We start from the raw sequence: 25358 nt of genomic DNA on the forward strand, positions 1-25358 counted from the left end.
CGCTGACCGGAATCTGTCACGATGGGCGCCACCAAGGAGGTCAAGGAGAAGAAGCTGACTCCCGATGAGTCGTCCAAGCTCATCCTCAATTACCTACGCAAGACCAACCGCCCGTACTCCGCCACAGACATCAGCACCAATCTCAACAACAAAGTTACCAAAGCCGCTGCCACGAAGCTGCTGAAGGACATGCATGAGCGAAACGAGATCGATGGCAAAGCTTCCGGCAAGCAGATCGTCTACTTTGCTATCCAGGCATGTCCCTTCATTCACCACTCTACATACATCGCTGACTTGGGTCCATTCCTCAGGACGAGGTAGACGAGCACTTCGAGGAGACGATGCAAGCCAAAGAAGCCGAGACCGAACGCCTCAGAACTGAGATCATATCGCTGAAGACCGAAGAGAAAGAGCTTCGCCTCGCTTTGCGAGCTGAATCTACGATCGTCACGACGGCAGAGCTGAGGAGTAATGCCGAGAAGCTGGAGCAAGAAAAGGTCGAACTTCAAGAGAGGTTGGCGAAACTGAAGAGTGGGAAAGTCAAGCCTGTAGACCCGGAGAGGAAGGTACAGATTGTTGCGGCGAGGAAGAAGTGGGCAAAGATCGTGGCGAACAGGAAGAAGATTCGGAAGGAGTTGTGGGGTATGATCTTGGATGCTACGGAGAAGGATAAGGTGGCGGAGAGAAAAGAAGAGGTGGGAATCGAAGGGGATATCTGAGCCGATGAGATGTTGGGGACAAGGTCCTGGCAAAGACGTCAGTAAGATGGAGTGGTGCATTACCTTGAAGTGGAATATTGGCAGGGCTACTGTCTCGCAGACGTTGCCTGTACTGGCCCTTCGACCGATGTCCTGTTCCTGTTTCGCGTTGCGACGGCTCTTATACTGTAGTGGATGCTATTCTACACCGAGCGATTCGCGAAGTTTGGAAGCTATTCTTTAGCAAGATTCACAAACCTGGTAGTCTGCCTGCTGGTAATGTCTTAGATGGCGTTTGTTAGCGTCGGTGTTCTTCACGACCCTTGCCAATGTTTCGGTGCTTTTCGCAGGTAACTGGGAGATACGGATCGTCAATACTATTCGACGCAAGATCGAATCTTTGTTATCGAGCGGTTTTCGACCGGAATTGCTAGTCGATAAACGATGTTTGCCAGACGTGTTGGTAGCTCCGCATGAGGACAGAAGCGGCTTTCGAGTAAGGAAGTCAATCTGACACCGTGCGCTTGGCCTCATCTTCGCGAGATACAAATCGAGTTGTGGTTGAATTATGAAGCCATGAAACTGGCTACGAAGTTGAAGCTGTTCTGCCCGAAACGCGCTTTGCTGCGTTTCCGTCCCATCATTTTCGCGCTGATTCATCAATTTTTCCCTTCCACTCTCACACGCACGCGTCGCGTTCCTCCTTCTGCAACCTGCCGCAGTATTACATCGCGCTGCCACTCTTGTTCGCCCCCGGGAATTCTTCGCCCAACGACTGCCAAAGTGGCTTTCCGTCACGCGTGATCTCGCCCAGCTGTGGGCAGCTCATGTTCAGAAGCGGCGCAGCGATGGCATCGGTGAGCATCTTCAGAGGCGCCGCGAGCGTGCTGACGAGGTTGTTGAGGTAGTTCGGCGCTGCAAAGTTGACCACTTCGAGGGCAAAGCACAGCAGGTTATTGCCTTCCAGTAATCGGGGCACATTGAGGACGCCATCAACAGGATCTCCGAGATTGACGCCAGTGAAAGAGTTAACCTCGCCGGTGTTGCCGCCAACACTGCCAAAGATCGGGTAGCGCAGGACCATGGCCACGATATCCAGGTTCAGATTTACGAGGCCGTACGGAGCCGGATTGGGCACCAGGTTCGCTGGGATCCGCTCGTGGCCCTTGGTATACGTGAAGTTGTCTCGATCGCCCGTCACCGAGTACCAGCTCTTGAAGATCTCATGTGCTGCGTATCATTAGCCTGCGGACCTCGAATCCGATGGTTTCAGTACTCACTGAACTCTTGCTTGCCCGAGGAATAATTGGCGAACAGGTTCCTCATGAAGCAGTATCCAGTATTCCGAGCGATCATCCCAGTGACCGGCCCATAGTAAAAGTATGGATTGGTCGCAACCGTCTCATTCCAGCGAATCATCGCGAAATCGGTCATGACCTCCGCAGTAAATACCTGCCCTTCCGGAATCAAATCATACAATGTCTCGAACTTAGTCAAGTTCATGGTCACTGGATCGTTGGTAACGTATAGGTCGTCTCTCGTCGGTGATGAGTCTGCTTCGATGAAGTTGTGGGAGTGGTCAATTCCACGAGGCTCGCCTGACTGCATGTCAGTATAAGCTCCAAGATAGCAGAAAGAGCCTGGGACATACCGAGAAGCCCGAGAGCGTTTCCAAGCAGATTCTGCACCTCTGGTGTTGTGCCACCGATGGAGAAGGAGGGGTCGAGCGAGACTGGATTGCCAGTCCATACCACACCCATCACGGCCAGAAGTAGCGCCAACTCGACGCTCATATTGACGACACTGGTTATGGCGTTCACTGCTCCAAGCAAAGACACGACGCCATTCTGCGACTGAGGGTCAGCGTCATTCTCGTTCGTGCCTGTACAGGCTGTTGCGTGCACTCACTCGTGGGATGTAGCCATGATTGGCCATTGCTACTACTGTCAGCTGCCTCTTCGTGAACAGCACCCGAGTTGAGCATGCTCACCATTCAGACCTGGACATGGACCTCTCTGGTCACCTGGACCTGGCGCTTGCCATTCATGCTCGCCAGTAACCTCGATTGCTGCTCCGCTGCCACCAGGACCACCGCCGCCACCTAGGCCACCAAGGCCTTCTAACAATCCGAGAAGGCGCTTTTCATGAAGTCCAGCATGCACGTGTCCATTGTGCTGGAGATTTAAGAAGGCCCACGCGTTCCGTGGAAGCAGGCTCACGAGTGTCGTCAATAGCTGCACGCGGAATAGATACATGGCGTATAGGCACTGGCATGCATAACACTGTAATAGGAACAACCGGTCATCAATAGCTTAGTTTTGACTGGATTGCCCCTTTCCGCCCTACAAACCTCGCCGCACCTCCACTCCCACCGAGACTTGCAGCGATCCGTCAGCTTATGGTCCGTGGACACACACCATCATTTCTTTGATGGAGCGATCTTGCCTGCTACGAACCAAGCCTTTTCGGGCCTGAAAGCCGCTCCTCGCTTCAAAGGTCAAACATCGGCACATCATACGCTAACTTCGCCGGTGCTCTCTAGCAACTCGGGCCCGCGGCTGCTGCCCTCCTTGCTCTCATGCATGGCCCTGCAAACTGGGACTCCTCACACGCCGTCCCGACTGTCGGTGCTTTCTATCGGAAAATGGCTACGCGTTAAGGCTGCGGTTTCACGGCTGTTCTGCAGTCAGCGTGACTGCCGCCGGCAGCTTGCGTGCGCGCTTCTTCACTCACTAGGCGATTAGAAAATCTGCGATGCTGGACAGGGCTCCTGGACGATCAGCGTTATTCTGCGCACTTACGCTTTGTGCACGCGTGGCCGTGTTGCGGAGGTTCAAGACCCTATCTCGTCCTCAGAGAGATTCCGAGATCTATTCTATGAATCACTGCCGGCCACATACGCTCCTCCATGCTCTACGGATCTAATCACGCTCTTCGTTTCTCTGGGCACGAAGTATGAGGTTCTTCTGGGCTCTGGTCGCTCTCTTTGCGACCCTGTGTGCCAGTCAAGATGCGGGGCAGTCGGACCTTCAGCGTGCTCTGGGAATTGTGCAGCAGATGCCAGAATGCGCCGTGCGTATACTTCAGGTTGCTCATACTGGAGCTTCACTAATCATCCTGCTGTAGCGAACTTGTCTCGTGGAAGCGGTAGCAGCTTCTGGTCAAAGTGCTGGCAACATCGACATCGCTTCAAGCTGTAGCAACACCACAGCGACGGCAGGCATTGAAGCATGCGCCTTGTCGACTTGCAAGATCCGAGAGCAGCTGGGTATGAAACTTCAGAAAGTTCAGAATCTGCAAGAGGTGCAGCTGACAATGGATCCCCAGTTGCAAAGAACCTCACGGAACAGCTGTGTCAGCGACCTGTTCGCGATGCCGAGAGCTTTTCGATTGCCAGTATCGTCGGTATTGCATTGGCTGCAGTGGCATACATCATGCGACTTCTGTCCAAGGTGCGCTTTCCATGCGAGAGAGGTGCTCGAATCGATACCGACTTCTGGTGGGACGACTTCACGATCACCGTCGCGATGGCACTTCTGATTCCAATCACTGCACTTTCCAACGTCTGTGAGTGGAAGTTTGGTGCACGGGTATACTAAACAGACCGCTGACGGCGTTCTAGTGACCGGATTAGGTGTGGGCAAGGACGTCTGGACAATTCCGTTCGACAAGCTTCCACAGATTCTCAAAGTGCGCTTCCTCAGCGGATAGTACAGCAAAGCTATAGCTAACCTTGGGGCAGGTCTACTATGTCGACGAGATTCTTTACCTGACCGCTCTGCCGACGATCAAGATAGCAATCTGCTGCACCTATCTTCGCATTTTCCAGCACAAGAACTTCAAAATGCTTGCCTACATCGCCATCGCCCTCAACGTGGCCTACGCCATCACCTTCATTTTGATCACAGCATTCCAGTGCACACCGGTCAACTTGGTGAGTGCAGGTTACAGATCTTTATTGATAGACAGAAGGCTTACGACAAGTGCAGGCGTGGGACAATTGGGACAAGTCGCTCCCTGGCAAATGCAACAACATCAATGCCCAGTCATGGGCCTCGGCCGCTTTCAATATCGCCCTGGACCTAGTTGTCGTCGTCTTACCAATGCCTATGTTGTGGAGGATGAATCTCAATACTCGCAAGAAGATCTTGGTCATGCTTATGTTCAGTGGGTCAATCATGGAACCATCGCGTTGATGGGAATGCTAACAATGGATTCTGTCAGGCGTCGGATCCTTCGTCACTTTCGTCTCCATTCTGCGACTTCGACTTCTGGTCAGGTTCGGCAACTCCCAGAATCTCACACGTAAGTCATGGAGGAAAGAGCGTTGCGCTGCAACTAACGAATGGCGACAGATGACTACAAGCAAGTAGGAGCATGGACCGTCATCGAGGTCGACACAGCAATGGTTTGCGCTTGCATGCCTGGCATTCGTAACTTGATCCGAAGAGCTTTCCCTAGACTGATGGGACAGAGTACGGCCGGAACTGGAGGCAAATCTGGATCTGGAGGCTTATCTGGAGGGACGGCCGTAAACAGTGGTGTCGTCGACAAAAATGGCGCTGAGATCTACGTGCGACCCAGGCACAGCGACGATGGCCACTTCATTCCACTCGAGAACATCAGCACTCAGGAGGTTCACACATCGCACGCCCGTCAAGTCAGCAGCAGCAATCAAACTACGAACTTTTCGCGTCCAGTCTCGCCGCTGGAGACCATTCAATGGGAAGGAGAGAAGAAGCAAAAGTCGGCATATCCAGCTTGAGGTTGGCCGGCTGGCATAATCACAGTATCACGGAAGGCAATGGCAGCGACAGAGCCGAGAGTGAAGCAACGGAAGATCGCAGCATAAGATTCAGGAGAAGGAACCGTTCATGATCCGACGGTTGTTAGAACTACCGCACGGGATGTCTCGCACGAGCGTGCGCACGAGCATTCAAACTACCCACAGCCTCAGCACGACCGATGACATATTTTGCATCTGAGCCTCACGAAAAATCAATCTTGATGGATATTTGCCTCGGCCTACTCGTATCAGTCATTGTCGAAGCACGATCGATCCTTGAAACGAGTCAAAGGGCGCGACAAAAGTCAATGATCGCACTGAATGCGCCGAAGCCAGGCGTGTGCCTATCGTGCACTAGTTTCTGAGCATCACTTTGCCCAAGGTGACATGCAAGGGACAACCATGGACGCGGTTCAGGGCTCATAAAATCACGAATCAGGTTTCACTGCCCCAGTCTAAGCACTAAGGTGCGGGTAGAGCTTTGTCCTTGCGCCTGGGCAGGTACCCGAACAAGCCCCAGAGAGACCCCGGTCCGCCGAGCCTTCGACTACTCTATGCCCAAGCAACTAGAACCGTCTAGTGTCTCTATAAGAGCTCGCTTAAGCAGCACCTAAGCAAGTAATTTGCGAGGCGGACAGCTCGTGGGATCGTGCGCAGACATGGGAGACTCCCTGACGATTGCGCGTTCGCGTACGGTCCCAATGCGCGATTAACTCCATGTCGATGTGCAGCTCGAGCTGTATCGTAAAGCGTGGCCGCACGCTCTGATCGCATTCGAGTCGTTCAGCGTCTGGACTTCAAGATGCTGGCCAAAGCCTTCGTTGCAGCTCTATCGCTCGTAGCGTCTGTTAACGCGATTCCCAGCAGTCATCTCAAATTCCATCAACGTCGAGCGATCGATAATGCCACGGACTACGAATATGTAATCATCGGTTCAGGGCCAGGAGGAGGTCCGCTCGCGTCTCGGCTTGCTATTGCTGGGCACAAGGTCTTGCTCATCGAAGCTGGTGGCGACTATGGCGACAATTACAACCAGTCGGTTCCGACTTACAGTTTGAAGTCTGCCGAAGATGACTCAATCAAATGGGACTATTGGGTCAGGCATTATGAGGACTTGGAGAGGCAACAGAAAGATACCAAGATGACATACAGGAACCCGGATGGGTCGCTTTATGTTGGGTTGTATCCTCCGGAAGGAGCAGAGCCGCTTGGTATCTTGTACCCTCGAACGGGCGCGCTTGGAGGCTGCTCTGAGCATCATGCGTTGATTACAACGTACCCATGGCGTGCTGACTGGACATACATCCAGCAGCTCACTGGAGACGATTCTTGGGGACCCGATGAGATGCGTCAGCATTTTGTGAAACTTGAGAAAGCTCAATATCCAGTGGGCGCGGGACATGGCACTGATGGTTGGCTCCGGACCAGTTTGACCAACTTACTGCTTGTGGCCCAGGACTTCAAGGTGCTCTCTATCGTACTGTCGGCGGCCGCAGCCATGGGCAAGGTGAGACCTCGATGCACTTGGAACCGTATGTCTTTCGTACTGACAAGCTGCAGGATGGTCTCCTAAGCAGTCTCCTAAGTACAGTCACTTCGCTCACCAACGTTCTTCTTACCGACGTGAATGCCAATACGGACCCCGAGGAGAACATTTATCAAGTTCCACTCTCGATTGACGCTGACACCTCCAAGCGCAGCGGTACCCGCGCATTCATCCTCGACACTGCCAACGCCAAGAACGACGATGGGAGCCGCAAATATCACCTTGACATCGCTCTGCACACTTTGGCCACCAAGATCCGCTTTGATGAGAGTGGTGACGTGCCAAAAGCAATCGGCGTCGAATATCTCTCAGGCGAGCGTCTCTACAAGGCAGACCCGTATCCTTCTGCGTCCGATGGCACAGCTGGATACGTGGCCGCAAGCAAGGATGTGATCATCTCTGGTGGTAGCTTCAACACTCCACAGCTTCTTAAACTCAGCGGCATTGGCCCCAAGGATGAACTCGACCAGTTCGGGATCAAAGTCATCAAAGATGCTCCTGGGGTCGGCAGTAACATGCAAGATCGCTACGAAGCCGCTATCGTCGCCGAAACAGCCGAGAAGTTCCCCATCTCCGCCGATTGCACTTTCGGGTACGACGGGCAAGCAGATCCATGCCTCGAGAAGTGGATCAACGGGAAGAGTGTTCTCGACAGAGGTCCATACACGACTAGCGGAGCAGCTGTAGGAGTAGTGCTGAAGACCTCCGTTGCTCAAGATCACCCAGATATCTTCATCATCGGCACACCTGGTGTGTTCAACGGCTTCTATCCCGGCTTTGCATACGACAGCGTCAAGAGCGGAAAGAAATGGTCGTGGCTAGCACTCAAAGCGCAGCCCCAAAACAACGCCGGGACAGTCAAACTCCGATCTACAGATCCTCGCGACGTACCTGAAATTCTCTTCCGATCGCTGGACACAGGTAACACGACCGGCGGCGGTGATGAACGAGACCTGCAAGCACTCTACGAGGGCCTTCTCTGGGGGCGCGAAGCTTTCGATAAACTGATTCCTCTCGACGGAACTTTCACTGAGGCAAACCCTGGTCGCAACGTGAGCTCGGAGGCGGATCTGAAAGAGTATATCAAGAATGAGCTATGGGGACATCATGCTTGCTGCACCGCTGCCATTGGCCCCGACGGCGATCCCAATGCTGTTCTCGACTCCAATTTTAAGGTACGAGGTGTCGAAGGTCTGAGGGTTGTGGATGCTTCGATATTCCCAAAGATACCGGGCACGTTCATTTCGTTGCCGATCTATATGATCAGTGAAAAAGCTGCTGAGGCGATTATCAATGGCGATTAGGAAGTGGCGCCGAGGATTCAGTCATGCGAGGGATTCTTCCCTTCCTTGAAGCATTGGCAAGAACATTGCAGTAGGTCCAAGATTCATGTGTATAATATCTCTCTGTACGATTTCGCAGAACCGGTGACTATACATAGCAGAGATTGTATCATCATAGCATGAATTTCTTCCAAGATCGATATCAGTGCTTCAGGTGGTTCACATCACGAGAGGTAGATTTAAAGTTCGGCCCGTGCTTTGTGCATGTGTCAAAGGGCGCAAAGTGGAGAAGCTGCGATCTATAAAATGTTTACTCATCAGTCACAGCTTCTTCCCGTTCAAAACCGCTTCCTGCTGTGGATCAGACTGTAGCAGATCAATGTCATGGGCTCCAAAACCCCAGAAGGACATCAGCAAGGACCAGATGGCAATGGCCAAGTGGAGAAGCCGTGCGACTCGACTGCTGCCCGACCGCGAAATGGCTCCAGCTCTGGAGATCTGGACCGTGGTGTCGTTGGTGAGGATGAAGATGGCGACGATGACGATGGAGAAGCCGGGTTGAAAATTGCTGGCACTCTGGGTAAGATCACGGTTACCGTGAAAACACGGTGAGAGAAAAGCCAATTTGCTGATCGCACATTCCAGAGAAGAAAAACAAGAAGAAGCGCAAATCGCGCAAGAAGAAAAACAAAATCGGACAGGGCAATGACAGCGTTGGAGTCCAGACCTCACCTCCGACGATCGAGCTCTCTGTCCTGTTTCCCTCCGACTCTTATCCTGCTGGCGAACGTATTACTTACGACAATACATCTCGCACAACCGCTGCCGAAAATCGCTACAACGCTCGAATCAAGGATCAAGATGAGACTTTTCTTCCATCCTACCGCAAGGCTGCCGAGATCCATCGTCAAGTGCGTCAATATGTCCGAAAATCCGTCATCAAACCTGGCGTCACACTCCAGACCATTGCCGAGAGCATCGAGTCTGGAGTTCGCAATCTGACAGGTCAGCAAGGCGTTTCGCCAGGCTCTGCCCTCGAAGCCGGTCTAGCATTTCCAACAGGTCTCTGTCTTAACAATGTTGCAGCACACTGGACTCCCAACCCCGGCGGTAAAGACATTGCGCTGCAGTCCAACGACGTCTTGAGCGTAGACTTCGGTGTGCACGTCAATGGTCGGATCGTAGACTCCGCTTTCACAGTTGCGCTCGACCATAATGAGAGATACGATCCATTGCTGGCAGCAGTCGGAGAGACGACGAACACCGGTCTTTCCCTTGCGTGTGTCGATGCGAGGATGCAAGACCTCGGAGCGGCGATGCAGGAGGTGATGGAGAGTTATGAGGTCGTAGAGCAAGATGGCAAAACACGACGCGTGAGAGCCATGAAGAATCTATCCGGACACGACATCCTACGATACCAGATTCATGGTGATAAACAAGTTCCGTTCGTGAAGAATGATAGTGAGCAGAAGATGGAAGAGGGAGACATCTTCGCGATTGAGACTTTTGGAACTACTGGAAGAGGACACACTCGAGACGACGTGAGTTGAGTTCCCTTCGCGCTTCGATTCTGCTTCAAAACTGACACATGGACGCATGCTAACATTTTCCAATAGATCGGTGTCTACGGCTACGGACGACAGAATGTTAAGGTCCACCCCCAGCACTTGCAATTAAGCGCTCGATCCCTTCTCAAGACCATCGATGAGAGTTTCGGGACTTTGGTCTTTTGCCGCCGATATCTAGAGCGCTTGGGAGTCAAGAACTATCACTTCGGCATGAAGCAACTGATCGATCAGGAGATTGTGGAGTCCTATGCTCCGCTGGTCGACGTCGAGGGCAGCCATGTGGCACAGTTCGAGCATACTGTCTTGATTGGCGGAGCTGGCAAGGAAATCATCAGTCGCGGGGAGGATTATTGAGTCGCAGCCTCAAGGCCGGGTGCAGAGGAGAAGCCATTGAATGGTTGGAATGGTCGGAGTGGAGGTGGCACAACTCTTTGTACAGGTAAGGTCGTCTGACATGCCTTGGCTGGAATACGGGAGATGATGCGGAATGTGACTTATTGGGAGTCCATGTTATGCGCGATAGTCTCTCTTTCAAGTCCCATCGCTGGAACTTCTCATGTTGAAAAGTTCCGTGCAACATTATCGTGCTCCATTAATCCTCGCCTTCCTCATCCCTCGGCATCTGCACACCTAATGCCTTCATCAAATTCCCAGCAGGCCCACTCATTCCCGCCTGACCTTTGAATGCTTCGAGCATATTCTTCGCAAGGCCCAGATCAACATCGTTAAACCCGTCGTCCTCGTCCGAAGAGAGCTCTGCGCCTTCTTCAATGTCTTCTGACTGATTATCAAAAGGACCTGATCGGGCGAAAGCGGGCGGCTTGGGTCGAATCGAGGCGTTTTTACTACGCGAGGGATTGATCTCCTCATCGGCTGATTCGTCCTCCTCCTCCTCCTCTTCTTTTGTGCTTGTCGTTGAGGCAAATTTGACGGATTTACTATTTGTCTTAGATGGCTGATCGCTGGAGGTCGAAAGCATGTGCGGCGGTCGTGGTGGTCCAAAGACAGGCTTAATATTGCCGTGCGAAGCCACGTCCGCTGCGGCCTTGCCTTTCGATTTGACTTTCTTGTATGTCCCATTTTCCAGATTGAGTGCACCATGGCCTTTAAGCTCTTGCTCCATCAGTTCCATGACTTTGCGTAGCTCTTCAGATTCATCCACAACGCCATCGCTCATTTCGGCGTCGTCCTCAAGGGCAAGCCGGCGAGCTTCATCTAGCAGACCAGATTTTTCGATATGCCAGGCTGGCATTGCGGCAGTGTCATGTATGGCTCGTTCGAACTCCATGTCTTCAAGTGCCTCAGGGGCATTGAATTTCGTTTGTGGCTCCTCATGCTCGTTTTTATCCCCTGTTGCAGCAAAGTCCTTGACTTTCGGTTCCTCTGATTCTTGTTTCTCGGCTTTGCTCTCTTGGTCGTCTTTTACGTGAGAGGAAGACTGAGCATCATCGTCATCATCGTCTTCATCCATGTCATCCACACCATCCACGCCAGCCTCATCATCTTCTAAGAAGTCCTCAAAGCGCGACACCATTTTCCGAAGATTTTCCTGAGCGCCTTGATCGCCGAAGCCACCTTTGCCACCACTTGAGTTGGCTTTGCCATCGAGCTCCTTCTCAAAGTCTTTGAAGTCGATGTTCAGCCACTTATCGTCGTCTTGCACATGCGGCCACAGCTCGATCTCATCATCGCCAGGTAGCTCTTCTTCTCCACTCTCCAGGTCTTCCAATAACAAGTTCATCTCCTGCACTGCCCGCTTGTCCTGGTACTGCTTGTCAGTGACCAGCATCTCGAAGCCGCATGTAAGTTTCATGCCCAGCGCCACCTTCTCATCTTGCATACGAGGGATTATACCGGTCCATGCTGGTGGAGGATCGAAAATTTGACTTCGGAGCTGAGCAAACCCGACTTTCGTGAATTTGACCCTTACTGTCACAAAGTCCTCGGGAGCAAAGCGAAGAGTGTTGGTGTCTTTCGTCGTAAGCGGTTTCAAGCTCACTGGGTCACGCAAGTAGAAAGACTCGATCGCTGGCGAAATGTAGGCCGGGTTGCGATGTAGCAGGTATGCTAGCTTTCGCGGGATCGTGATGAGAGCATGGTGGAATGAGGAAGAGATAGCTGAAGGATACTCCCGGAGCCTATGAAACGCTTCTTGTTGAATATCCTGGTCTACAAGAAGATCACTCGGCGTTCTTTTGATGAAGGATAGAGCCTCCTCTGAGGTCAAGTTACGCGGAAGCGAGCTTTTGTCGACCGGAATGATTTTGATTCGACCATCGTTGATCCAGACACGATTTTCACAGATTTCGGGGTTCAGCCACTTGGGAAGAGCGTTCGCTGCCTCGATGAGCAAGAATTCGCCGTCGGTATCGTAGACACGTATCCAGGCATCAGGATTTCCTTTGCTCAGCTCGGTGAGCAAATATACGATGAGCCACTCATCCGCGATTGAGTCACCAAAGTCTGTTCGCCCTCGTAAATGTGACACTGTTTTCGGTGCACTTTTTGCAGAGGCTGTCGCGACATCAATTTTGGGGTGTAACGCGAGATTGAAGTCTTGCCTTTGCCAGATGTAGTCCTTGAGTAGCTTCTTCTTCAGCTCGTTTGCCGCCTTCAATATCTCGTTTAGTCTTGTTCGCAGAGCGGCATTGGAGTTCAGCCCGCCGTGAATGACATGGATAACGTACTCTACACAGTCATCGGGAAGGCGTTTGGGAAAGCCATCGAAGCCTTCACCGAACCATTTCAAACCATCGTCTGGCAGCTGACCTTCCATGTCGAAGGATTCAGGACGAACCAGTAGAGCAAATTATCGGAGAAGCCGTGACGTTGGGCCCTGATGTCAAGTCGAGGGCAAAGTGAAGATGGGATTTGTCTTGGCGCGCGGCAAAAACTTAATCCGATGTTGACGAACGTAAACACTGGAACGCGCGGGCTCGCTACGCGTGGGACAAGCACTTCTTACGGCAGCATTGTCGACGACACATGCACCCAGCGCATGTCGCATACTAACTCCAGCTGAGTGGCAGTGCGCGATCGATTGCCCATCATGGCGCATCACTACATCAACACGCCGGGCACTGAACGAGGGAACGAGACGTTTCTCAGTCCCAGCAAGAATGGCCTCGTGGACATGTCGTTCAACCAGCCTTTCCAGTCGCCCAGTAAAGATGCCGGCCAGGATATTCGAAGTCGTATGCGAGGACTTCGCGGTGGACCAGGACCAGTATCTGCGCGAACACCGCGACCTCGAACAGCGTTGGTCGACAAGCGCAATCCGACGGGCAAGCAGGAATTCACACCGCTCCTCAAGAGCGCGAAACGAAACCAGCTGATGCGACAGAGCATAATGGAGGAGAAGGAGAACACCATAAATGGCGACTTGAAAACGCCCGCTGGACTGCGTGAAAGCTTCGGCAGCAGAGCAACGCCTGGCTTACCGATCGAAGCGTCGATGCTGGACGATTTCACTGGTAGTTCCGGTGATCGCGAGAATACGCCAGTGGCACCTCAAGCAGTCAGCTCATCCATGTACGACTCGACGCCTATGCCGCACCTGCCCACGAACAGGAATGGAGTGCTCGAGACGGGCAATGTTTTGACTCTACGCGACCAGGAAGCCAAGCTGGACCAGATTCAGAAGGACAACTTTGGTCTGAAGCTGAAGATCCACTACCTCGAAGATGCAATGCGCAAAAGTGGCACCGAATTCCAGCAGCAGACTTTGAAGGAGAATGTCGAGCTCAAGACAAACAAGGCGCAACTGGAAGTAGATTTAAAGAAGCAGCGTAAGCGGTTACAAGATGCGGAGCAACAATTAGAGGAATACAAGTTACACCTGCGAGAATATCAAGAGAAGGTCAAGAAGCGACATACGAGTGAACGCGATCAGGAAGAGTATGAGCGTCTGCAAAGGATGGCCGAGGAGTCGCAGAAGATTGCAGATGAACGGGAGCAAGAGTTGGACCGAGTACGCGAGAAGCTTGACCAAGCGGAGCAGTTACAGAGCGACGAGAGCGAAGTGCAGCGTCTCAAGGATCAGCTACTCGATGCAGAGCAAGAAGTACGTGACAGGGAACGTGAGCTGGACGAGAAGGACACAAAGCTTGAAGAGTTGCAAGAGAAGCTGCAAGCGGCTGAACAAATGGAAGGCGATGCAGACAAGATCCAACAACTGCGGGACGATATTGGTGATCTGGAGGCCGACATTCGAGATCGCGAACGACAGCTCGAAGAGAAGGACGACAAGCTGGAGGAATTGCAGCAGCAGGTCAAAGCGCTTCAACAAGACAATGCGAACGTGGACCATATGCAGCAGGACATCGACGACATGGAGAACGAGCTCAAAGAGAAGGACGAGGAGTTGGACAGAAAGAATGCTCGGATCGCTGAACTCGAGGAACGCGTCAATAGTTCGTATGATCGCGAGAAATCGACCAAGAAGCTACGTGGCGATGTTGTTGACCTTGAGAACAAGCTTCGACAAAAGGATCAAGAGCTTGACGAGTTCAGAGATCAAACACGAGCGTTAGAGAAGCGTCTGCAAACAGCGGAATCCAGCCAAACAGCAGAGCTGCGACAAAAGGATAATGAGCTGCGCAACATTCAGCGCGAATTGGCTGACAAGGATGGCGAGATCAAAGCCCTGCAGGAACGACTGCAGACAGCGCGAGGCAGTTGGGACGCCGAGGCAGAGCAGACCGATGCTCGACTGAGAGAAAAAGACCGCATTATTCAAGAGAAGGAAAGCCAACTACGAGACAAGTCGCGGGTGATTGAGGAGCGCGACGACGAGCTCGTAGATCTCGAGAAGCGCATGCGAGCCGCCGAATCAGCTCGAGATGATGCACTCCGCAAGCAGCGAGGTCGACAGAGCGAGGTCGACAGCCAAGTCAGCGAGCTTCAAGAACAGCTGCGGATTGCCTCTTCTACCGCCCAGGCTAAGCTTGACGAGAAGGATGGACTCATACAGGCTCGTGAAAAGGAGGTGCAAACCCTTCAAAGCCGCATTGCGTCTCTTCAGACTGGTGACAGCTCTGAGGTGCGACGAAAAGACGAGCAGATCCGACGCCTAGAGTCTGATATCAAGTCAAAAGAGCGCGAGATCAAGGACCAGCAGCAGCAGCTTACAAGCCTCAAAGCGCGAGTCGGAGCAATGGAGACCCCATCGAAGAAGGACAGCCTACTCAAGCAACAGGCTGACCAGATCCGATCTCTCGAGCAGGCTTTGCAAAAGCTAGAGCAGGACAAAGAAGCTGAGCTGGACGAGCTCGACCAACATTGTCAAACCATCGAGGATGGCAATAAGGACTTCGAGCAACAACTTGCTTCTCTTCGTAAGCGTACCGAAACTGCCGATCGCGATCAAAGTATGCTTGGCCATCAGAGCTCTGAGTTGAACGAGAAGAATGAGCAGATCCGTCGGCTGGAGCAGGAACTGGACCAGCTGCGCGACCGACTTCAACAAGTCATCGAGCAGCGACAGAAAGATGTCCGACAGCTGGAGCGCGAGCTCGAGACCGCCCGTTCAAACAGCAAGGGCGGCGTCGAAGAGGCTGAGCGCCGATTTGCTGCCATCAAGAAGGAGATGCAAGCCGAGTTTGAAGAGGAGAAGGACGCCCTTGACGCAGAGATCGAGTTAATGGACACGCACTTCGTCGAAGTGGAAGCGGAGAAGGCGCGTCTCAATGCCCGTATCAAGGATCTCGAGGCTGAAGTCAGTCGTGCTCAGCTTACGAAGGCAGATGGCAGTCCGGCTCGTGAGCGCAACGAGTTGCGTACGCAGCTGCGCAAGGTAGAGGCTGAGCGTAACACCCTCGAGACTACCGTGAAGAAGCTGCGCATCGATCTCCAGACCGCTGAGTCTGCAAAGGTCAATTTATCTCCCGTCCGAGATCGCGAGAGCTTGAGACAAGAGCTCGCCGTAGCCAATGAAAAGGTTGCCAGACTGGAGCAACAGGTCGAGACGCTGGAGGCAGAGCTCCAGTATGCCGAGCAGGAGAAGACACTGGCCGAAGAGCGTGGTGATCTTCATGACCTCCTCAAGAAGTCGAAGATCGAAGCAGAGGAACTGCAAATTGAGCTTACGAAGCGCGAGAAGGCGGACAAGAGCCAGCAACGTCGCGAAGCTGAGCTTCAGGCACAACTCCAGGACGCACAAGCAGAGATCGACGACTTGCAAGTTCAAATTGCAGATCTGGAGAACCGCACGCAAGCACAGACGACAAAGGAACGTGAACACCGGAACCAGGCCAAGGAGCTTAAACGCCTGAAGCAGGAATTGGAGGAGCTTCAATTGCAACTTCAAGATCGTAACGGGTCATCGTCAGGTCATGCTCGCCGCGAGGCAGAATTGCGCGCTCAGTTGCGAGATGCTCAAGCAGATGTCGATCGCCTGCAAATGGATGTCCAGGATCGGGACGCTGGACTGCAGACTGCCGCAGCGAAGGAGCGACAACTTCGCGAGCGCCTGCAACGTGCTCGAGCAGAGGAGACCGTCACCCTACAGGCACAGGGCTTCCAAAGCGAGCTCGAGGACGCTGAAGTAGAAATTCGTGCTCTGCAGTCACAACTGCAAGACCGTGCCGCTAAGCTATCCGCCTCAATGAAGCGTGAGGAAGACCTGAAGTTCAAATTGAAGTCAGCGAAAGCCTCTGTCAAGCAATTGCAGCAGCGTTCCGCCGAGAACTCGCAAGATCTGGTGGCTCGACAACCGGTCGACACTCTTGCCCTGACCAAGCGCCACGAATCCGAACTCAAGGGTCTCGTCAAGCAGATTCAGTTCCTGCGCTTTTCTCTCAACCGCGAGAATCAGTTCCGGAGCGATCTGATTCATACGAAGAATTACTTTTTGCTTCAGGTACAGATGTACAACGCATGCAATCGCGAGGATCTGCGACTTTTGGAGGAAATTGGTGTTACACCAGATATGAGTTTCCGGGAGAAGAAGAGAAGTCTGAAGAGTGTGGCCTGCATGGTGCTGGCGGGCGTGAGGATGAAGAAGGGGGCGGAGAAGTGGAGAGAATGTAGAAAGGTGGAGGAGAGTCTGTTGAGGAAGTTGGAGGGGGTGAGGAAGGGAAGGCAATTGAAGGGGTAGAGGGTGGGATGTGAGATGCTTCTCCTGCTCGGTGGGGAGGTTGTGTTCTGCTTTGACGTTCGCTGGTATTTGAGCGAGGTGTTGGTGGCTTGTGCTATTCACTTGATAGTATGATGAGATATGACTGCTTTCGTTGATGCTCAGACTTGATCGAATGTTCACAGAGATCCGGATTGCTCGGCATTGCTCGCTAACTGATGAAACGTCAAACATCCAAGTGCTGCGCATATGCAGGTGAAGCTTATGCATCCTTCTTGTCGCGAATAAATTGGCTCATATGCAAGACCTCGAGCCTCTGCTCCATGTTATGCCTCGGACAATCTTCAATACTGTGGGACAATGCCTCTTTCACTTCCATGATCACTCAACATTGCGATGATGCGCGGAAAGCGAGGCTCTGTCCAACGTTGCTTGGCGACTACCGTAAGTGGCCTCATGGTTGCAGCGGGCGGAAAAACTCCCCATGTCGAGGTTTTGAACGTTGACAACTGTCCATCACGGAGTCCTTGTCCGTTGAGATGATCCCTGGGAAGGGCGATCATCAGCAGTGGACACCAAGCTTTGGGGGACACCACGGAACGGCGCCTAGGACACGCGATGAGAGGAGCCACAAGCGCGTGCGGCGAGCAAAAGCTGTTCCTGCGTGCAAACAAGGTGCTGATGTTGTCTTTGACTTGCAGCGACGGGCCTGAGGCTGGGAAGAATGAGGCCTGTGTTGTTCAGGAGTTGCTGACGCAGGCCGATGGCGCGCTGGTGGTCTCATGTCCCAGGCCCGCTCGCAGCGGCGATTGGGCGAGTGAGAGTGCGGCCACAAAGGGTCCCGGCGATGCTTGGCGTGATTCCGCTTTGTGTCCCGCATCCGTCTTCGTCTGGTCAGCTCTGTCTCTCTCGCGCGTTGACTACTGTCCTGTACCCTCCCACGCCGTGCTGTGGTGTCCTTTGCTGCTCTCGCTCCCTCCTTCTGCTTGCGCTCCGCTTGTCTGTTCTCCTGCGCCTGCATTCGTTCGGTCGCCGTCGCATGCCCCCCGACTCCGCCGCCATATTTTGTTTGAGCAGCACTCTACGCACCCACACGGCCGAGCCAGGATCAGCCGCCAACACGAACTCGCACCCCCGTCTCTGGCAGAACTGCTGACGCGCAAAGAGTGCCCAACCATACTCCCGACGCCCTTTACTCGGCAGGCCAGCAGACTCCACCTCCAGCGCTGCCTCTCGCTCCACCGCATATGCTGCTCCACGCGCTGCTCGTGCAATAGTGTGCTCGTCGAATACCTTTGAGGTCTGCAGGACAGCAGGTCACTTCGACTCTCTAAAGCAGCAGCTTCATCCGCGGTGAAGAAAACAAAGCCCGGCCACCATCAAATTTACCATCGCACACCGATACGGCCCGTCCGCGACGCACCACCACCATATATACATCTTATCCGTGTACCACTTCCACCATGTCGAACATCATCGGCAACCGCAACAGCACTCCCGAGACCTCGTCCTCCTCCCTCGGCGGCTCTACCCTTCGCCCACCACGCACTCTCCAGACCGCAGGACACCACCTGCGTGCCTCCGCCGACATGGGCGCCTTCTCCGCGACATCGCCACTCGCTACCAGAGGCATCCGGCCTGCCTCGGAAGTATATTACAACCAGTTCAACCAGGGCGGCAGCTCCGCCAACCCAGACGAAGTTGCTGAAAAAGCGGCTCAGCAGTGGATTGCAGATATCGATCAGTATGAGACAACGCTCGAGGAGATGGCTGCTGCCACCCTCGATCAAGACTTCAAGGACGAGCTGAGTGCTATCGAGCAGTGGTTCCGTGTGCTTAGCGAGCCTGAGCGCACGGCAGCTCTATATGCCTTGCTCCAACAAACTACACAGGTGCAGATCCGCTTTTTCATCCAGGTCTTGCAGCAGATGGCCAAGAGTCATCCTATGTCCGGCGTCCTGTCGCCTGCCGCATTCAACGAGAAGGATCCAATGTCGTCGAGGATGAACGATGCTATGAATAAGCTTAATGTTGAGGGTTCACGCGGATCTTTCGGATTTGGCAGCAAGCCACCTCCTTCGCCAGGCGCTAAGCGCATGTCTGGCCTTGATCCTAACACGATCAAGTCTATGTTTCCGGATGCTGCGAATGCTATTGAGGACCAGAAGGCAGAATTCCAGAAGACGACGGGCAGTGCCCCAAAGAGCAACAGGAACAGTGCGGTCGGAGACCGATCTTCTCAGTATATGCCAACCATCTCAGCGCCAGAAGAGGAGAGCAAGAAGAACGGCACATCAGGCATTCCATCAGGTCCGTGGAGAAACACAAGTGGCTCGCAAGGCGAGAATCAGCCTCCTATCGGTAGGCCGAAGTCCTCCTCGAGCCAACAGCAGCAGCCACAGCAAAGTGGTCAGACCCCAATGGGACAGTTTGGAGTGAGCCAAGCGCCACCACCATCCGCAGGTCTGCGTTCTGGTAGGGCGTTCCCCATCTCTGGTGATAACAACATTCAGTCTCAGACTGCTAGCCAGCTCGGACACACTGCCGATGGTATGCCAATTCTCTCGCCATATGCCCCTGGCGCAAGCTGGGCGTCCATGACCAACACTCCTATGGTTTCCAACTTTAGCCATCAGCAAAGTGCGAACCAAGCCGACATGGTCGCCAACGCCACTGCTATGAAGCTTGCCGCCTTGTCTACTGTCAACAACCGCCTGCAGCTTGATGATCCGCGCAAGTACCGCCGCGCCAGGTCTTCCGAGGGACAGAATGGACAGATGCCACTGTCGCCTGGTCTCCAAGGGGGCCAAGTGCCTGCATCGATCATGATGAGCAGCGACATGGGCCAGTCTCTGACTCCACAACAGGCTGCTGCTTTGCAACAACACCAGATCAACACTATCCTGCAGAACCAGCGCTCGCGCCCATCGTCTCCTGGCATCGCCATTACTGGCCCACACGGAGCCAACGCGGGCATGAACATGGCTGGCTTGCAGAGCAACGGCTTCCTTGCAGCTTACGATAACGGCATGGGCCAGCTTAACGCCAACATGGCTGGCATGAACCTGGGTAACTTTGCCATGGGCAATTTTGGCAATGAAGGCTATCTGTCTGATGCCAGCGAGATCAACCGAGGACGATCTCCGCGAGGTCGACGTGGTAGCTCGAAGCCACCGGAGGATCCCACCGATCTTGCACTGCTGCGCGACATTCCAAACTGGCTTCGCACACTCCGACTCCACAAGTATACTGATAACCTTAAGGATATGAACTGGCAGGATCTGGTGAAGTTGGATGAGGAGGGTCTGGAGAAGAAGGGTGTTGCGGCCAAGGGTGCACGCACGAAGCTTCTCAAGGTGTGTAGACCCACATTCGTTTCTGTGCGACATTACTGACATCTTTCTCTCAGGTCTTTGAACAGGTGCAGCAGGCGCAGCAAGAAGGCCGACTGTAGAACAGTTCGCGTGCAATTCGAGCATCTTGCTGGCGTGCGACGTCACCCTACGCGATGAGGCTGAGTCCCATCTACCGGCGCCAACCACTGGTCTAGACGACGAGTGACTGGGCAGTGAAGAAGCGCGATCGAGAGTTCGTCTGCAAGAGTGATCCGCCGCATTGGGTCATCGTCAGGTGTGTACGCAGGGGCATTCTGCTGTTAGAGTGCGATTTGGAGTGCCGTGGAGCTCAACTACTTCTAGCGTTGTGTTACTACGGACTACTAATGATGAGGGAAACGGCAACGGAAAATTTGGAGTCTGCATGGCGCGGTAGAGGAGTTTGCTTCTTTCACGCTTTCTTCGCATGCGAAACGAGGGATGGAAAAGAAGAAATGTCGGTAATAGGATCTATTCTGCGAGAGACTCGTTGACTCTGGCAGGCACCTCCAAAAGAAATACTGTACTGTACGTTCTGCACTTGCATTTGTTCGCCTCTCATGCTGTTTTCCCTCATTTCTTGGGATCGTCTCCGTCCGTCGCGTGGCGTTTCTGCGACGTCTCGCAGCGGAGACGGTGAGTACTACCAATACCACTGAGTACTTCGCGCTGACTTGAAACTTAGTGTACCTGACACGCCAAGCTTTGCCTGTTTTGCACCTGGCTAAGCGCCAGGTCCAATCAACGTTCACTAGCGCCACACGCTCGAACTTCAGATCCACTTTCGCATCGCGTGAATTGAACAATGCGAGTGGACGACAATGAAAACCGTGAATGGTGCTCATTCATTGTCGTTTCCCTCTGCTCTTCCTTTCTGCCTCTCTCTCTTATTGTATGCATCCTTTCATTCTTTCTTTGAGCTGTTCACTATTGTCAGCTTTGGCATTGTGAATAGCTCTATTGTGAGGCCATTTTATATTCTTGCATTCGCTCCTTCCACTTCCTTCGTTGAATTGCGTTCAAGTTCACGATCACGACCCTTTTTAACGAAGCAGAGCTATCAAGAAAACTGTTTGACACAGAAACGAACGATCATTCGAACGACTGAACGACGACAATTCCAACCACACAACCAAAGCCTTTGGTCACAATGCTTTCCCACACTCTCTTGTTGGCGCTGGTCGCCACCATCAAAGGCTCGTCGGCTGCAGCGCTTCTCCCGCGACATGCCAACGACACTCCCTCCTCCAGCACCCCATCCTCTGGACAGCCTTACACACTCATTTCGGAGTACACCAATACCTCTTTCTTCGACCATTTCACGGCCTTCTCTGGTCCAGACCCTACGAATGGTCACGTGCAATACCAAACTCTCCAATCCGCCGCCGAACAGAATCTCGTTGGTTATATCTACAACGCCACTTCCGGTGAACGAACAGCCTACCTTGGAGTTGATTCCAAGAACGTTGCTCCCGAGGGACGCAAAAGTGTCCGCATAACCAGCAAGGAAACTTTCGACGCTGGTAGCATGGTCGTCATCGATGTGCGACACGCACCGAGCCAATACGGTGCTTGGCCAGCAATTTGGATGTTGGGAACTGGAGAGCAAGACTGGCCTGCGAACGGCGAGAGTGATATCTTGGAGTACGTCTCCAAGGATGACTTCAACGCTATGACACTGCACACAAGCTCAGGATGTGTCGTGGATAACATCACCACATCTGCTGCTCCCAGCAACAGCTCAAGCTACGGCGCCAAGAACGAGAAGCAAGCAGGCTCAATGCAACAGCAAGGCCTCCTGACCACTTCCGACTGCAACACCGGCAAAGGCGCCACAGGCTGCAGCGTCAAAGCCTACAACCAAAACACAATCCCCCTCGTCAGCAAACGCGACTCCAACACCGCAACCTTCTCCACCGCCGGCCCCGACTTCAACACCCAAGGCGGCAGCGTCTACGTCCACGACTGGCAACCCGACGGAATCACAATCTGGTCTTTCCCACGCAACAACCTCCCAGCCGATCTCCTCGACACCAAACCCGATCCTTCAACTTGGACTCAAACTCCTCTCGCCCGCTTCAAAGGCTCCGGATGTAATTTCGATCAAGCTTTTAAGAAAATGCAACTCATCATTAATATCACGTTTTGTGGTGACTGGGCGGGCAAAGTTTGGGAGAGTTCGGGAGCGAAGGAGAAGACGGGGTATGAGACTTGTAATGAGTATGTGGAGAAGAATCCGGAGGTTTTTGAGGATGCGTATTTTGAGATTGGAGGGGTTTGGGTTTATTCGAACAATGGGCAGAGTGCTGGGGAGGGGCCGAGGTATGATTGATGAGTTATGAGATGCTTTTTGTTGTGAGAAAGGACGAGCAGGCTTCTCGTTCGGTTTATGAATGATGGCGTTTCTCTATTGAATGAATTGCATGGCATTGCAATGCATTGTTTGGAGAGAAGTGATACCCGCGTAGCGAGCATTAGCATGAGCGTTGGCATTTAGCGTTGAGAAGAGCATGAAAGTGAGCGATCACAGTTTTGCATATCAGACATAGCATTGTAGCCTCCTGCATGGCAGCGAATTCTGTTGAGCAATTGAATGAACAATTTCAGGTCAATCGAAGCACGCCTTTTGCACTCGTTACAGTTTTCGACTGACTCGAATCAATATGCTTCCAACTAAATTCCAACCCTTCACATTGCTTCGCATCAATGCGATGCTCATTCAAGTCCTTCGGCTGTCAAATTTTCCAATCACCTCAATTTCACCCACTCCCAATTAATTTCGTCTTGATCAAAAATCTCTCCATGCATCAACCCATGCACATACGCCTCTCCAACGTATAGCCAATAGTCTTTTCCCTCAACAGGTCTCAAGATGCAAGCATGGGCCGCCCCCTTCGCCACAAACACTACATCTCCCTCTTGCATCAGCTTAGGCCCACAGCCTATCCGCCTATCCCTAGTTAGAAACAAGCGTCGATTCGACGTCAAGTTTCTGAAAGATTCGTGGAACCACGCAGCGTAACGTTCTTTTCGTGTGGAACTCTTGTGTAGGTGCCATGTGCGAGGTGGCAAGCTATCTGAAGCGAAAACATATTGGCAAAAGAAATGATAGCTTTCCAATCTCTCGGAAGAGTCGTTCGATTGGAAACCAAATTCCTCCCAGCAACTGCCAGTCAACACTTGTGCAATCGTGTCCCCTTTTGCCCAGCCCCGCAAGGTTTCTAAAATGCATTTCGTTTGAGCGTAGTCATCCTCTTCTTGCCAGGCAAAGGATTCTGTGGTAGTGGTGACGTTGTCAATCAGTAATGCCTTGATGATTAGCAGGTTCGGGTCCGGATTGTCGAGGAAATCGGGAAACACATCATCGTATGTGGTGTTGTCCTTGTAGCCCGCATTGAACTCGTTTCTGAACTTTAAGGGATCGAAATTAAAGTCAAACGTACGATCGAATCTGATGGTCCGCGAAGTGGAACCATTCCTCTCAACCGCGAGATCCTGTGAGGACCGATGCCGCACCTGTTCGAACTGTGTCCTATGGTATGAGCCTTCGTCCCTGAGGATGAACCGCGTAGCGTCTCTGTACACTTCCGGAACCGATTTACTGTAATCCGACACAAGTAGGAAAGGCACCTGCGGCATATCGTTCCATTTGAGATAGAGCTGCACAGCAGCAAAAACTCGATCGCGAAGCTCAGAAGTCGAGAACCCTTCCAAGTATCCTGTAAAATATCCGAAGTGAGCCTTGGGACGCAATGCTTGCCGCGTGAAACTCTCGAGTATTCTCATCTTTTGGGCTCGATAACCATCTCTTATAGGAAGTGGTCGGACTGCTTCAGTGAGAATGTTGGGCATGACAGACCCTACGAGCAAGGCTCTGGAAAGCGGGAATCGTGTCGAGCCCCAGTAGCATGTACTTCTGGAAGCGAACGCTGCTTCTTGAACAACCCATAGGCGTCTGCGACACATATTAGCGATAAGGAACGACTGTACTCATCTGGTCATATTGCACTCATACCTGAACCAGGGTAGGCCATACAGCACTTCATACAATTCGATCGCCCGTTCTGTAAGTCTCAAATCTAGTCTTAAGTTGCGAGGTAGAGTTCCATCCCCCAGCTCCGTCTGATGCTCGCTGCTCAAATCCCCAGTAAGTCGTTCAACGTGGCGATGTGTCCGGTTCAGGGTGGCAATTGCAGTCTCTGCCACATTCTCTTCATCGTTGCCCAAGAATACCAGGTTCTTCGCACCGTTCATGTAGATAGTTCCCATCATCGAAACCTGCGCTCCGCGCTCCAAGATATCGTTCTGATTGATACAAATAGCATCGATCCAGACTACGCGCTCGTCATCTGCTAGCCGCATGCAACGAATTGCGTCTTTTGTGCCTCGCGGCACGTTCAGAGCAGAATTGTTGACGACGACGTTCGCGCGAAGGTCGCGATCACCCCAAGCATAGGAAATGGTCTCGTAAAATGGTCGCAGTTCGTGGTGTAGGCTGGCAGTGCTTAGATGGCAACGCAGTTCTTCATCTCCGGAACCAGGAAGTATCGTCAGCAGACGAATCTGTTGCAGCTCTGTGCATAGTGGACGATAGATTTCCGTGCCGGCGAGGAGATGTGGACTCTTTTGCATCTGGACTTCCAACTATTGGGATCTTGTCTGAGCTCGACGAGGTGGCATCTGGAAATCGAGAGTTGTGTGCGGGAAGGTTCAACTCGTTGTCGCACAGCCTTGTCTGAGTGGGGCTGAGGGCATCTTGCATGAGCTCGCCGCCCGAGATCTGGACGCCAGTAACTTTGTGGCTTGTTGTCGTTGCCGGCGCGTCGCTGCCATCGTCAGACTTGATCTCGAGTATAACGCGCGCGGCGGAAGCTCTGGGGAGCACTTCCGTAAATTGTGCCTTTACGAAGGCACGAGAGCTTGTAACGTATTGTGGTCCGGGGCGTCAGCAAGCGTGGAGATAGGAGCTGCATCATTGGCAGCTCGCGTGTTTGGACTCCTCGAGGTGATGAGGACATTTCTTTCGTC

The 25358-nt window shown here is 52.9% G+C and overlaps 10 protein-coding genes across 10 annotated transcripts; 7 read left to right on the top strand and 3 right to left on the bottom strand.

Annotated features, from left to right (window-relative positions):
• Positions 1-21: 21 nt before the first annotated feature.
• Positions 22-719, top strand: RHO25_010772 (uncharacterized protein; the record flags this gene model as incomplete). Its single annotated transcript, XM_023602337.2, has 2 exons — positions 22-255; positions 312-719. 2 exons carry the CDS (start codon positions 22-24, stop codon positions 717-719), a joined length of 642 nt encoding a protein of 213 aa, XP_023451277.1.
• A 703-nt stretch (positions 720-1422) lies between these two features.
• On the bottom strand, positions 1423-2953 carry RHO25_010773 (uncharacterized protein; the record flags this gene model as incomplete). The annotated part of the gene is made up of 5 exons (XM_023602336.2): positions 1423-1928; positions 1979-2296; positions 2350-2545; positions 2607-2635; positions 2689-2953. The coding sequence occupies 5 exons, from the start codon at positions 2951-2953 to the stop codon at positions 1423-1425; spliced, it is 1314 nt and encodes a 437-aa protein (XP_023451276.1).
• Positions 2954-3653: 700 nt separating this feature from the next.
• On the top strand, positions 3654-5463 carry RHO25_010774 (uncharacterized protein; the record flags this gene model as incomplete). Its single annotated transcript, XM_023602335.2, has 8 exons — positions 3654-3770; positions 3825-3966; positions 4026-4265; positions 4321-4388; positions 4441-4632; positions 4688-4865; positions 4923-5003; positions 5054-5463. 8 exons carry the CDS (start codon positions 3654-3656, stop codon positions 5461-5463), a joined length of 1428 nt encoding a protein of 475 aa, XP_023451275.1.
• Positions 5464-6286: 823 nt separating this feature from the next.
• Positions 6287-8334, top strand: RHO25_010775 (uncharacterized protein; the record flags this gene model as incomplete). Its single annotated transcript, XM_023602334.2, has 2 exons — positions 6287-6991; positions 7045-8334. The coding sequence occupies 2 exons, from the start codon at positions 6287-6289 to the stop codon at positions 8332-8334; spliced, it is 1995 nt and encodes a 664-aa protein (XP_023451274.1).
• A 363-nt stretch (positions 8335-8697) lies between these two features.
• On the top strand, positions 8698-10235 carry RHO25_010776 (uncharacterized protein; the record flags this gene model as incomplete). Its single annotated transcript, XM_023602333.2, has 3 exons — positions 8698-8893; positions 8959-9854; positions 9930-10235. The coding sequence occupies 3 exons, from the start codon at positions 8698-8700 to the stop codon at positions 10233-10235; spliced, it is 1398 nt and encodes a 465-aa protein (XP_023451281.1).
• Positions 10236-10473: 238 nt separating this feature from the next.
• RHO25_010777 (uncharacterized protein) lies at positions 10474-12657 on the bottom strand (the record flags this gene model as incomplete). The annotated part of the gene is made up of 1 exon (XM_023602332.2): positions 10474-12657. One exon carries the CDS (start codon positions 12655-12657, stop codon positions 10474-10476), a length of 2184 nt encoding a protein of 727 aa, XP_023451280.1.
• A 273-nt stretch (positions 12658-12930) lies between these two features.
• On the top strand, positions 12931-16977 carry RHO25_010778 (uncharacterized protein; the record flags this gene model as incomplete). The annotated part of the gene is made up of 1 exon (XM_023602331.2): positions 12931-16977. One exon carries the CDS (start codon positions 12931-12933, stop codon positions 16975-16977), a length of 4047 nt encoding a protein of 1348 aa, XP_023451279.1.
• Positions 16978-18419: 1442 nt separating this feature from the next.
• RHO25_010779 (uncharacterized protein) lies at positions 18420-20410 on the top strand (the record flags this gene model as incomplete). Its single annotated transcript, XM_023602330.2, has 2 exons — positions 18420-20312; positions 20366-20410. 2 exons carry the CDS (start codon positions 18420-18422, stop codon positions 20408-20410), a joined length of 1938 nt encoding a protein of 645 aa, XP_023451278.1.
• A 1070-nt stretch (positions 20411-21480) lies between these two features.
• On the top strand, positions 21481-22662 carry RHO25_010780 (uncharacterized protein; the record flags this gene model as incomplete). Its single annotated transcript, XM_023602329.1, has 1 exon — positions 21481-22662. The coding sequence occupies one exon, from the start codon at positions 21481-21483 to the stop codon at positions 22660-22662; it is 1182 nt and encodes a 393-aa protein (XP_023450761.1).
• A 416-nt stretch (positions 22663-23078) lies between these two features.
• RHO25_010781 (uncharacterized protein) lies at positions 23079-24962 on the bottom strand (the record flags this gene model as incomplete). Its single annotated transcript, XM_023602328.1, has 2 exons — positions 23079-24285; positions 24346-24962. 2 exons carry the CDS (start codon positions 24960-24962, stop codon positions 23079-23081), a joined length of 1824 nt encoding a protein of 607 aa, XP_023450762.1.
• Positions 24963-25358: the final 396 nt, after the last annotated feature.

Source organism: Cercospora beticola, chromosome 7, assembly GCF_033473495.1.
Source record: "Cercospora beticola chromosome 7, complete sequence".
NCBI lineage: Eukaryota > Fungi > Ascomycota > Dothideomycetes > Mycosphaerellales > Mycosphaerellaceae > Cercospora > Cercospora beticola.